At 36.3% G+C, this 13,685-nt stretch overlaps 1 protein-coding gene across 4 annotated transcripts in view; it reads right to left on the reverse strand.

Annotated features, from left to right (window-relative positions):
* nphp4 (nephronophthisis 4) overlaps positions 1-13,685 on the reverse strand; it is a 160,809-nt gene that overhangs the window by 127,189 nt on the left and 19,935 nt on the right. For all 4 annotated transcript variants that reach the window (XM_079896120.1, XM_079896121.1, XM_079896119.1 and 1 more), the window contains 2 exons: positions 3,114-3,277; positions 2,236-2,300 (listed from right to left, as the gene is read on the reverse strand). In XM_079896120.1, coding sequence (XP_079752246.1) covers positions 2,236-2,300; positions 3,114-3,277 — 229 coding nt within the window. The remainder of the gene's footprint in view (positions 1-2,235; positions 2,301-3,113; positions 3,278-13,685) is intronic.

Here is a 13,685-nt window from a genome sequence, read left to right on the forward strand (position 1 = left end):
AATGGCCGATAGAAACGAGGGCACATAATATCGGCGTTATGATTGGTCAGATCCCCTGTCAATCAAACTCTCGGCGAAGGATGAATTGGATTTAAACTTAATATGCAAATTTGAGCAAGTGTTTGAAAACATTACATTCAGTTTGCACTTAAAGCAACACTAAGGAACTTTTCCTCTTCGGTCGCCCTACAGGGTGGAAGCGGAATTGTCTATTACCGCTGTCGTAAATAATTTCTCCGCCTGCAGCTACTGTCGCACACACACTCACTCTTTATCCAGCACCGGATTTGGAATGAACGATGTCCACAGACAAGGTAGAGTATGATGCATGATTTCATGAAAGTATGATGTATTGCGACATCAGAAACGAAGAAAAAATAAATAATGACTATTGTAACGCTTGACATAAAGGAAGTCAAATTTGTAGTTTTCTTATGTCTCATTCGAACTACAGAAACGCGACCCGGTTTGGCAATCTTGCATAGTGTGGTTATATCAGATATAGGGACGCAAAGCGAATCCAGAAGTGCCTTTCACCCTGTTATGACTTGATGAACCACTGATACGATTTTGGAAACATTATTTTAAGGTAAAAAATGTTCCTTAGTGTTGCTTTAACTATATTTATTTAAAGTATTGTTTACGTAATAAGTAACATAATTACGTAACAATTGTGCATTCTTTTATCCTTTTTCTTTTTTAATTTTTTTTGTTCAGTACCAGATGCTGCTGTCAACTGAGAAAAATGCCTTTTAAGCCTTTCATTTACATTTAATTAATCCACAAAACTCATTTTGTGAAAATATAATTTGGAAGAACATCTATGGACGCATATGACCATAATGTGTCAGTTAACTGCTTCCAAAAAGGAGACAATTAAAGGCTTTAAAAGAAAACCCACTCGAGAGCTTCCAAACCACAGTGAACCAATGAAAAAGAAAGTGTATTCTTCTCAGAAAAACAGACACAGAAAATTAATGTATAAACAGTATACGTGGTATAAACAACCATTCAAAAAAACGGCAAAAAAGTGGAACATATTCATAAGATATGTTCACATGTAACACTTACAAGGTTTAAAAAACAAATGATGCATCTTCCAGGATAAGAAAAATCTGCCAAACACAGCAGCAAAAAAGGGCCAACATTAAAGAACATTCCGCAATTAAGACTACTTTTTAAATCTGTTTCAAGAATCTCTTCAATTATTTATAGGTGAGTCCCAACTATTTTCTTTTATTTGCACATTAAAGATTCTCCTTAAACAGAAGCAGCCTTTTCACCTTTTAGTGTGAGGAAAGACAGGAAAACAAGATCTGAAACGGTCATGATGGAGATTGTTTGCTTAGAACAGCACTGCAAGAAATAGTCCTAATTCAATTTTCTTTCAAGTGAAAACAAATCTAAATGGGGAAAGTCAAGGCAAACTGACAGATTAAATATTGAAAGCATTTGAAAAATGAGGCAAATACACACACATGCAAATAGTTTCTCATCACTAGCGTCAGAAAGCATAAAGTGCTATTTATCAACTATTTATTACTAAGCTCTTACTGTTGTCTCTAGCTCGGTTTGACTCCTTTGAGACCATGAGTTGAATATGTTATCTAGTGTCAATTTTCACTACATGCGCTTTCCCAGAAATAGGGCCAGTTCAGTCAAGCCTTCAAATACCTGCTGTGATGCTGGGGTAATCGCATCAATTAAACATCCATCTACTGTACCGAACTAAAAAACTCATGGAGAACTACCTAGAAAAAAACTGAGAATGATATCATCTTTTAAAAACCACATTCAAACTGAGTGATCAAAGTCAACCTGAAACAAATCAGCAATGTGACGCATTTAGGTATGACAGGTTATTCAATGAGAAAAAAATTAGAGACTTAATTGGATCACAACAATAGGGCATTAGATATGAGAACAGTGTCACACTTGAATTCCTCCCAAAATGCCTCTGGTACCGATTTTTGAGGAGTCTTTTTGACCAGAACATGGAGACTGAAGGTTTGGCCATGGTGTTTTCTTCCCCCAAATATATCGTCAATTACTCTTATTGCCATAAATCTGAATACATCAACTTAATGTTTATGAAATTTATGGCATTGAATTGAGAAAATAATTTGGGTCCATTTTGATTTCATCAGGATAAACTTTGACTGAATCCACTATTGAGCTGCTAACAGTGTGGACTGTGAACTACTGACTGAATGTGAAGCTCAGGGTTGCACTCACACTGCAGAGGGTCTTTCAGCGTTGGGTGCAGGAGGGCTCTGGGGGTTCCATTGAAAAGACTCAACCTGAGAAAGACATGGTGGTTAAAAGTGAAAATAATAAATAAATAAGTCAAAATACTTGAAAATGTATAAATGTTGATTATGTTTTGGATCGAATATACGTTTGGGGTCAGCAAGGTTGTATTAAATTGGTCAAAATAATCAAATATTAAGCAGCACAAGTTTTCAACTGTCATAATAATAAGAAATGTTTCTTGAGCACCAAAACAGAATTTTACAACTCATTTCAAAAATATTATGTGATAATGATAACTAGACTGATGATGTATTAAAAACTTCAGCTTTGCCATCATTTTAAAAAAACATTTAAAAAAAACATTTATTTTAATTTGTAATATTACTTTTTTTTATCATTTTGATCAAATAAAGAGCCTTGGTGCACATAAGAGATTTCTTTTAAAAACATAAAATAAATAAAATAAAATAAAATAAAAAATAATGTATAAAGCACTGACTTTTTCTAAAGATTCCAACATGTGAAAGGAGGGGAATGTGTTTGGCGGCATGAATTAAAAAAAAAAACTCAGAGGGGACCCTTCCAACTCAGAAGTCCAACACACTCCGGTGTTGTACGGAAATGTTTCCTTTTTCAGTATGACACGGAGAATATGAAATTACAGACTCACACATTTCTTCTGCTGAATAGTGGGACAATTATTATAAAACCACTTTATTCACTCATTACAGGTTTCAGGATTTGCTGCATAGTCAATGATATTGTGCTTTGCAGTCTAAAGGAATCTAAAGGAGTGTCATTTTTCTGATTCTTGGAAATGGCCTGGAAATTCTGCACTGCTCTGAGATGTTGACCATTACCTGCCCTCTCCCTGAGAGATGCTGGAGTCTGCACGACCTGTGAAGAGCTGGAGGAGTCCAAACCCTGACCCCACTGCATCCTGGGAACCGTCTGCCCTGGTACACACCAACTCCACCACTGCCACCACAGTGTTCAAACACAGGGAAGTGTGGAAGTAAACCACCTAGAAAGAAAAATTAGACAAGATTTTATGTTGTTTCCTCATGCAAAATTAAATTCTAATTTATTTGTACTGCACTTTTCACAATACACATTGTTTCAAGGAAAATAATCATGTTAACGTTTATAATAACTTAATATCTTCATGCCTTATTTATTCTCTTCATGCCGCATTTAGCAGATTAGAGCTGGGTGATACATTTTGTGATGATACAAGCATTATAACAAGATATGATGTGTTTCAGTAAGTTGTCCTGTATCTTTCAGATGTTCATTCATGTGTATAAGACACGGGACAAATACGTGTACCGTTACACCCCTAATTATTATTTAATCAAATGTCAAGGAAGAAAAATTTGTTTTGTGACATAAGGTAAAGTGAGGTCAACCTCAACACTGGGCCGAGGCAGCAGGGGTGGGGGGCGTTTGGTACGCCATGAGAGTACCGCGTTACGTACCGTGTGTGATGTATCATGTTTTGTCAGTTCGGTTTGAATATTGTTACACACCTAGCACGTACTGTAAAATAAAGTGCAACCACAATATTAAACAGCACAAGGAGGAGGTGAGGAAACAAGCTTATAAATCATGCAGAATGAGGTTTTTTTAATGTAAAAATTATGAGATGGGTAGGTTTAGGGGTAGGGTTATTGTAAAGAGATAGAATATACAGCTTGTACAGTATAAAAACCATTACGCCTATGGAAAGTCCCCACAAAGATAGCGAACCAGACATGTGCGTGTGTGTGTTGGTAATTTAATATTGCACAAGCCACATAATTTGAGGTATTAATCTTATCCCTAGCACAAACACTGAGGGATGAGTTATTATCACCCATCAAAGTGTATGCCTAATACATAAGGATAGGGGTTAAAAAGAAAAACCTGTAACCTTACATTCAAGCAATAATAATAGTGCGACAAGCTTTAGCAAACACCACTAATAAAACAGTAAACAAAGGAACCTGAGGTGAGAGGGTGAGAAAGTAGAGAGAGAAACACAAGGTTAGGGACATGAAAAATTGTGGAGAAAAGTGAGAAATTTGTTTAGGAGGATATTAAACCTGTAACATAACTTTATGAGTGGAAAGTGAAACCCAGAGGTTTGCTGAGAAAAGAACCTAAAGAGGAGGTCTAGACAATGATTTGTTTTTAAAAAAAAAGAGCAAACAGAGTCTTGTTCTGGCATCCTGTGGTTCTTGGAAGAATCTCACTAGGGATGTATGAGAACACGCAGGCCATCACCTACTATTTCCACCAGCCTCAAACTGTCTTCTGCAGAAAATAAAAATATATCTCACACACTCACAAATTCTCTCTGCAACACTGCAAGTTCAATGTTTAGCCCAAGGAAATATTCATTTCCCAGAATAACAATGTTTTCTCATTTCAGCTTTGAAGCCAAATGAGAGATGGGGTGCCCATTAAAGTCTAGCAACCACTCAACCAGTTTAACAATTACAAGAAACACCTACATACACCACACCAATCAATAGCAACAGCCTCTCTGATTATGCAGAAGGGGCTTTTAGGGGGAAAAAAATAAAACAATCTACACAAACATCAAAGCAAACAATTCTGAGAAATCGGCAGAAGAGCAGAGCACAATCAATACTAGCACCATGCACACGCAGCACAGCGAGTCATATTTACTCAGGTCAGTATGCATAATCCGAACAAGATCTCACATTTGAAAACCAATAAGATGACCCTGTCCTTGTCCATGTAACTGCAAATACAAGACAGCCTGCAATATGTCCATCATTAGAGATACTTGCAATATTCAGATCATGAATCTTTAATGGAGCCTAGAGTTTTTCTGCATGGTAAACTCATGTTCCTGAAATACCAGGCCAACAAAGATTTAAATGTGTCCGTTTTCAAGTGATTTTAATAGCATGCAGAAGTGCTCTGGCTGATTTTTCGGGCTACGTGGGTCGATGGTGCTTGATTCTTAAAATCAGACCACAAGAGCTCCTGCTAAGTTTGGGTTGTGTGGGTTGAAAGGGTTTTAAACTTGAGGTTAGTTGAAATGCAGAGCAGAGGTTGTGCCATTGATTGAATTCACACTACTTACAGGCAGTAAAGTAGCACAGAATAAAGTATAGGTTCACACAGATCAGAATTCCAACGAAAACAATGGCATATGATACCACCATGAAAGAAGTGCTTACAGAGTGGGTTGATAGAGACCCAAGCATTGGTCATTTTATAATTTTGTCCTTCTTTCATCCTTGAAAGTGTTTTATTAATCCACTCATTAATTTAAAAAAATCCTATCACTAAATATTTTGGGAATTTAGAAAAAAAATGCTAATGATCAAATACTAACTTGAAGAAAATTAAAAACCCAATAAGAAAATGGTCTATCAGTATAAAAACCTCCTTTAAGGCATTCCAGCACAAATACACATTAAGATACATGTCAACAAAAGACTAAAAAATATTAGATATCATTTTAAGTTATAGCTAGCACCTAGTAGTCTCATGTATCCAGATCTTCAGACTGATGGCAGAAGTACTGGACTCCATAGCAGCTTTCATTGGCTAAGGACCTCCCAAGAGGACGTCTCACCGGAATGTAAAGCAACCAATCACAGTTTGTTTTGTTTAGCGTAATGTTTAGGGGCGTGAAAATGTAATGTGGATGTCCCTACAAAAACAGACCACTGTGAAATTCATTCAAGAACGTCATGCAAGTTTAATGCAACAATGGTGCTGTGAACTTCACATTTTTTTAAAATTCCAGAGTTTACATAGTTGATCCTGATATGTCACAGTTGTAAACATGATGAAAAACTTTCTTCTTCCATGACGGGGTTTGGCGTCACAATGGCTTTGTTTCCATGTGGACAGTTAAAGAACACAAAACACACGTCTTCAGGAAATCCTGGAAAATTCAACAAATCAGATGATGACTTCGAATCTCCCGAAACGTTTTCAATTTTGTGCGCCATATGCATCAGACTTTAAGCCAACGGTCCGTGGGGCTGAGACTAATCGCCTAGTAATAAATGTTTTATTTAAACAACCTTTCCATTTTTGCAACAGCAGGTCACTTCAGGTCAACCATTGTTTTTCAGCATGAAACAAGAGTCGTGTAAAATTTAAAACAAAGCTAACTTTTCAAAAATGTCTCCTTTCATCACTTTACCTGTCTTCTGCTCACAACCTGTGTGACATGCTCTTGTTTTGGTCTTACTCTGAACTTCAAATGAACCGCAGTGAGCAGAATAAACATTCTTATATGAATTTGTACTACGAGTGTTTTCTCTCTAGTGGAAATAATGATTTGCATTGTATGGTTGAGATGATTCCCTCAGCTCACCAGTGGGGCTGGTTACGCCAGAGCTCTAAATACCTATTTCAAATTTAAAAGGCAGGGTCTCCTCTCTTTTACTCATCCTTTCAGACTGCTTTCCCCTCCTCTAAGTGCAATAGATACAGATAAGACTGGAATAGCATCAATGATACATCATAATGTCTTTTAAATCCATTTTTCTGCAATGCACACCATCATGAGAGATCAAATAGCTTTAGAATATTCTCGACACACAGTGGACTGTTGGTTAAGTTTTGAAGAATAGTTTCTTTGTTTCTCCTAAATGCACATGAGTTAGGATTCATTCTGCCTTTAGTTCTGATATAAATAACTGTCTCATTTTTAAAGAGCCGATACAAGTGTCTGGATCGCAGCAGAATCACAGATAGGAATGCACAGATATTAAAATTCAGGCAAATACTAATAATTATACAGATCATTATTTTCTTGTTATAGCCAAGAATGAATAAACGGACAATATTTAAATTCTATAGTATTTTGTCTATGAACCTCTAACTATAATAAATTCTACAAGTGAATGTATGCATCATAACATTATAATGTACAGTATAAAAATACATTTCAGATATTCATTTTGAGACCTAAAACTTACATTCAACTGCATTATTAAATTATACATATTTTGATTACCTGGTTTAGACCATTAGATCCTTGCACAATGAATACCCAATATCCAAAAATTACTGCCAAGAAATCTCATGTGATCATATTCAAATGGTGAGTCACAGGCCTGAATTTTTGAGCACGTCCAATTTTCTGAACTCCTGACTCTCATTAGCAGCTAATAATCTGTAAAATGTGAATCCTTTCGATTGTGAGGCGAGAACATTAGCCAAAAGACAAGACAGGCTGGCATTTCAAAAACACAAACACTCATGACACAAGATTCCTCAAGACTCCTAATTCTTTGCCAACTCCATAAACCCTCGTAAAAATAAATGGGCTTCAGAAATTCAGGAGGAGATGCTTTGATTATCAACACACAGATCTCCCCTCTCCCGCTCTTCACAAGCCAATCAGAGTACGGCCTCAGATCCACTCTGCCAGAAATAGTTTGCACTCGTTCAGACGCCTCCAAAAACGCAGTCAACAAATCATTAGTCAGGATGAGAGTTGTGAAATATCCCGGCAAAATTCACAAGGGCACCAAGTCCTAGTAAAGTAGCATTATACTGTGATCCAGTGCAGGCTGGGGGCAGGTTTGAGATTGCCATGCATAGCGAGAGGGATTATTGCGAGGCTGTTTTGTTGTTATGGGCTCATTAACTAAAAAGGGACCTTCTTAAGTACCGAGTTCAAGACTGTGTAAGTCGCCTAACATAAAAGTGAGTGAAAGAGAGAATATAAAATGTATAAGCAAGCAGCAGAAAGCAGATAACAAACACAGACTCTAGAGACTCTAACTAACCTTGTGAAAGTGAATCAGAGCGCAGGGCTCTTGCCGAAGTGCTCATGCAGTCCAGCAGATGAGAACCAAGAAGGCCAGACTCTTTATGTCTGTACAACATGGTATATCACTGCTGACAGGGGGGAAAATACCAGGTACTAAGGCTGCCAAGGTTAATAAATATATATGTAAATAAAACAAAAATCAAACGCTAGTAAAGAAATGTATACATTTTACATAAAACCATTTTAAACAATATAGAATTTATAAATCTATAAAATAACACAACCATTCAAAAGTGTAGGGTCAATAAGATTTTTTTAAATACGTTATTATTTTTACTCAGAGAGAATGCATTAAACTGATCAAAGTGACAGTAAAGACTTTTAAATTGTTACAAAACAATTCTGTTTTTTAAAAAAATTAGGTTCTTTTGAACTTTCTATTCATTAAAAAATCCTCAAAAATGTATCATGGTTTCAACAAAAATAATATTCATTGTAATAAGAAATGTTTCTTGAGCAGCAAATCAGCATATTAGAATGATTTCTGTAGGATCATGTGACTGAAGGATCCAGTCTCTCGTCCGTAACATACATGCGTAACAAATTTACATAATGCCCACCTATATAGTCTTCATTGGCTGCCCGTGAACAACGTCTACTTTGACTCGCCCTCAAACACTGTAGCTGGTTCATGTTGTGTACATGTCGAGAAGACGCTGTTTTCTGCGCTGCAAAAGAAAATTCTCTTCGTAAACGCTGTCAAATGATGAGGATGTGAAGAGTCAGTGGTAAGAGTCAGTGCTCTCGGAAAGGAGGGGTTTAGAGAGACTGAATCTTCGGACGAGTCGTTTGGGAATCTTTGAAAAATTTAACAAAATTGCTCCACAGTGCTGCTGTATTCTGTTGCGTAAATGGCAAACACTCCAAAAGCGGGATGAAACAGTCAGCGCTACCCAACTGAACCGTGCAGTGCAGACCAATTATCTGCTGGCCCAACGGACAGCACTGTGCAAACCAGTTTCGACTATAGAAACCAGGCCAATTTGTACAAAGCTGCACAAACCAGAGGGAAAGCACAGCATGAGTAGTGCGACCCATTTAAATTAGAGACAAAATTTCTCTCTTATAAACCCATAGGGAACCACAAATGGTGGAAAGCTTAAACAAGTCGAAATCAAACAGCCCTGACATTCTAAATAGCAATGAAGAGGAAAGCAAGTACTGTACTTCAATAAATACAAGTCAAGAAAAACAATATCTGTTAGTCACAATTTTTTAAATATTACATAGCAGTTTAGGTCAATTGTTTGGCTGGTTCTGCAGGTAACGGAGCTCATGGACAATGATACTACAGACATTTGTCAGGTAAAACAAAAATTAAAGCCAAAACAGACACTGCTATATTGACTAAAGTTGACACAATGTCTGAGCAATGCTACATTTAACAAAACCCCTGTGTGAGTTGTTAGAGACGCTGGTTTCTCAAACTGTACACTATCGCTAGTGATTTAGGTTGAATATTGCTGCATGGTGTTCACTGTTGCAAATGTATTTTGCTGCAAATCATACAGAATGTGGTACAGTGAAAGCAATAGGATTCAGTAATTTGACTGTTCCCGTTCTACGGCAAATGAAAGAAAACCTTGCTTGTTAGTGGTAGCAATCGATGGACACTCCAGCACTACAGCAGACTTGGCTTCTGATGTCTTTGAAAGAGATTTTATGTGATTTAAGTTTGAAGTTGAAGTTGAACGTTTTTACTCACTTTATCTCACTTTTATAAAAGCTCAACTCAAGACATACTTTTTTTAAACTAGCATTTGCTTGATGTTTATTTTCATTAATGAATTCATTCATTTATTTATTTATTAATTTATTTATTGTGCTATGTACTGCTTATTTTGTGTGCAGTGACTTAAGAAACTGCTTTTAAAGGCACTCTATAGAAAAATAATCACTCTAAAGATTATTATTATTATTATTATTATAATATATGACTTTCAATTCATCATTGTTAATTTCAGGGCAGCAACTTGTGAACAATATGTACTACCATTCAAAATTTTGGGGTCAATCAAATTTTGTTAAACTAATTAAAGGGTTCGTTTTTTTTTTTTTTAGATTAAGATTCATTTCCGACGCGAGACCACCACGATGCATGCGTGTTGTGTTGACGCGAGAGCAGACGTTGTTGGGTGAACGCACGTTGGAGATTAATATTGTGTTAATAAAGTGTTAAATTATGTTATTTTGGGCAAACAAAGCACTCGCATTGCTTCATAAAATTTAGGTAAACCACTGAAGTCACATGGATTTCTTTAATGATGTCTTTACTACCTTTCTGAAGCTTGAAAGTGGTAGTTGTGTAGGCTGTCAATGGAGGGACAGAAAGCTCTCAGATTTCATTAAAAAAATATCTTCATTTGTGTTCCAAAGATGAACGAAAGTCTAACGGGTTTGGAACAACATGAGGGTGAGTAATTAATTACATAATTTTAATTTTTTGGGTGAACTAAGCCTTTAACACTTTTACTCAAGAAGGATGCATTAAATTGATCAAAAGTAACAGTATTTATAATGTTACAAAAGGTATCCACATTTCAAATAAATGGTGTTCTTTTGAACTTTATTTTCATTAAGGAATCCTGACAAAAAAAATGGATATCAGTTTTAAAAGAAAAAAATTATGTAGCACAACTGTTTTCAACCCTGCTAATAATTGAAAATGTCTCTTGAGCACGAAATCAGCAAAATATAATGATTTCTGAAGGATCGTGAAAAAAAATCAGCTTTGACATCGCAGAAATAAGTCATCAATATAAGTTAATACGTTTTACATATTAAAATAGAAAACATTTATTGTAAATCGTGATAATATTTCACAATAAGTACTGTTTTTACTGTATTTTGAAAAAAAGTGTAAAGGGATAATACCCCTTTAAGTATAGATTCAATAGACTAATAAGTAACTTGCCACTTTAAAAAAAATAAAAAATAAATAGCTTGACTGCAGAATCTATTTACAGTAAACTATGTTTGCCAGGCTACAGTTACAAAGTATCTTCTCAACACAATTCATGTGTTGTCTGGATTTCTGTTAATAACAATGTGAATCATCCTTCAAATGGCACCAGCGGAGCATTATTTGGCCATGTTTGGTCATAACAACAAATCAGCCTTCTTCTTTGTGCTCTGTGGTATTGGACATTTACGCAAAGAATAAGAAGTCTTAGAAGCCAGCCATCAATACACAATGCCTCAATGGACCACGAGTGTCCCAAACAGACAGAAGGTGTCGCAAATCAATACAAACAACTCAATTAAGTTGAGCAGGATGTGCAAAAGGGGTCTGAGGAACAGGGAGCAGTTGATTCCGTTTAAGGATCATCTGTACCCGACAGGTAAACTTCCCTGACCTCGCCAATCAATACCGTAGTCCTGGCGGGATAAACTGGGTTAACTTCCTCTGATCACCCACCACTTCCCTCGCTCACAGTCACACGTGTGAAAATTACACAGTACGGTGCCTATAGAGCCAGCAGGGAGACGACCTAGTCATTTTATAGTGGATTAATATGATCAATGCGTTACAGAATTGATTTATTAAAATTCTGTAGCTCTGAAAGATGAGTCAAGCATAATGAGTGGAGAATGGTTCCTTTTGAAGCATTAAAGGAAATCGGGGCTTATCAGAGTGATGCACAGAGGCCTTTAAGATGCAAAGAGGAGCTGTGAATACATCAGAACATGGATGCTGAAATTGTACATTTTATAAGCTGATCCTTAAAATGGTTAAATGAAACAAACAATCCAAACAAACCGAATCAATAAAATGAATCTGACTTTGAACTCGTCGTCGCCCACTCTAGTCTCTCATTATTCTAAAATGCAACACCGTACTGAAAATACAATAAATCAGTATGCTGCAAACATATGTGAGTTTTGGATGTTTTTTTGTATGGTGGTGAGCGTGAGAGTATGCGTGTGCGTGTCTATATGTAGAGTGATTTGATGGAGCAGAGTCTGTTAGGTCTGTGAGTTGCTTTGTTTGACTGCTGCAGGACTCTATTTACTTTGGCTGTGTTGTTTCTGCAGCTCTGCCCCTCAGGCATGATGCCCAGGCCACGGTTTGTTTATTTAGGTGGGAATTGGAGAAGCTCTGCTCACAGCACCCAAATTAAAAACCCCTGGCCCCGACATGCCGGGGAGGACGACGATCAGATTCTTCTCGTTGTGTCGAACACACAGACAAGTCACGCAAACTCGATAACAAACAAGTTTAATGAGTATTTTAATGAGCACTGACACGATAAGTAAATGCAAATACTAAAGTTTGCATCCTCCTCCTTGAGACATTTAACTTGGAAGTTTAGAATCGCAAGCCCAGTTTACACCTAGAATTAATTAGCAGTGTTTTTGGGTGAGCCAGTCAGAAGTGGTCGAGGAGACAGATGAAAACAAGCATTTATTATTATTGTATATGGCAGAGATGTTCAATCCAGGGCCAAAGTGAACCTATGATGACCCTGATGAAGGCGTATTAGCTGCAATGCGTTGGTGTGCTGATATATGTATATGTTTTTAAATATGTTATAGCCATGAATAAATAAAGGCTTTTTATTTTTTCAAACTTTTTGAGACTCGAGTGCCTTGATTTTTGCAAATCGAACTATCCCACATCCAAAGAGCACCAATATACGGACTTTATACCCCAGTAGCACTCTTTGCATCTTGTAATCTATTGGCCTGTGATGACCTTTGATTTAGCCCACTATAAGCCATATCATAAGAGTAAAAATAAGAAAAAAACATACCATTGAAGCATATATTTTTGTTTAAACATTTTTTGTTTTATTTTTGCATTGAAATGTAGAGAACGTGATTTTGATAGTCAATTTTTGGACACCATTTACCTTCCGCCCACCACCCTCAATAAAGTTAGATTTTTGGCCCTTTGTAAAAATAAACTTGATGTATTGCAAAATTGTGTAAAAAGTACAATCCAATCAAAGCTTATTCGTGAATTTACAGAGTTGCATTACAGCTGTATAATTTCAAGCTTTTAAAAAGAAAATCTAGAAAAAAAAATTACAGAACATTTTGTACATTTTCTTTGTAAAGAAAAAATATAACTGTGAATAACAAACATTATAAAAAAAACTTTTAGGAAAATGATACATTTTACAACACAGCTAGTAATACATTGAAACTTATTTTATGGTGGGTTTAGTGAAAATATTGGAAGGTCATGTAAAAATTGGGGGGCGGGGGACTTTACAGTACAGCCCTGGGTTTACATCTGTTCTGTATTTAGCAGTAGTGATAAAACAAAATGAGTTTTCACTGAAACTTAATTAATGAAAATTAATTTACCTGAAAACCAAACCCGAAAACAAAGTTTGGGTAATGAAATTTGGGTAATTGAACCCATCATACTTAAGTAAAGTTCTTCGGCAACAAAACTATTCCTCAATATTTCAGCCGAACATTGTATATTGCTACTTTAGCATCATTTTTGGTTACAGTGAAGTACATCCACACTCCTGACATGTTTACCTGTTGTAGATTATTTACGATGTGTGTGTGCATGAAAGAGATGCTGAAACGGTAAAAATGAATCATCAGAGAAGCGCCTTTGAAACCTCACTGTTTCAATCAATGGTTTCGGGTCCGGCCC

Source organism: Squalius cephalus (assembly GCF_949319135.1).
Source record: "Squalius cephalus genome assembly, chromosome: 16".
Taxonomy (NCBI): domain Eukaryota; kingdom Metazoa; phylum Chordata; class Actinopteri; order Cypriniformes; family Leuciscidae; genus Squalius; species Squalius cephalus.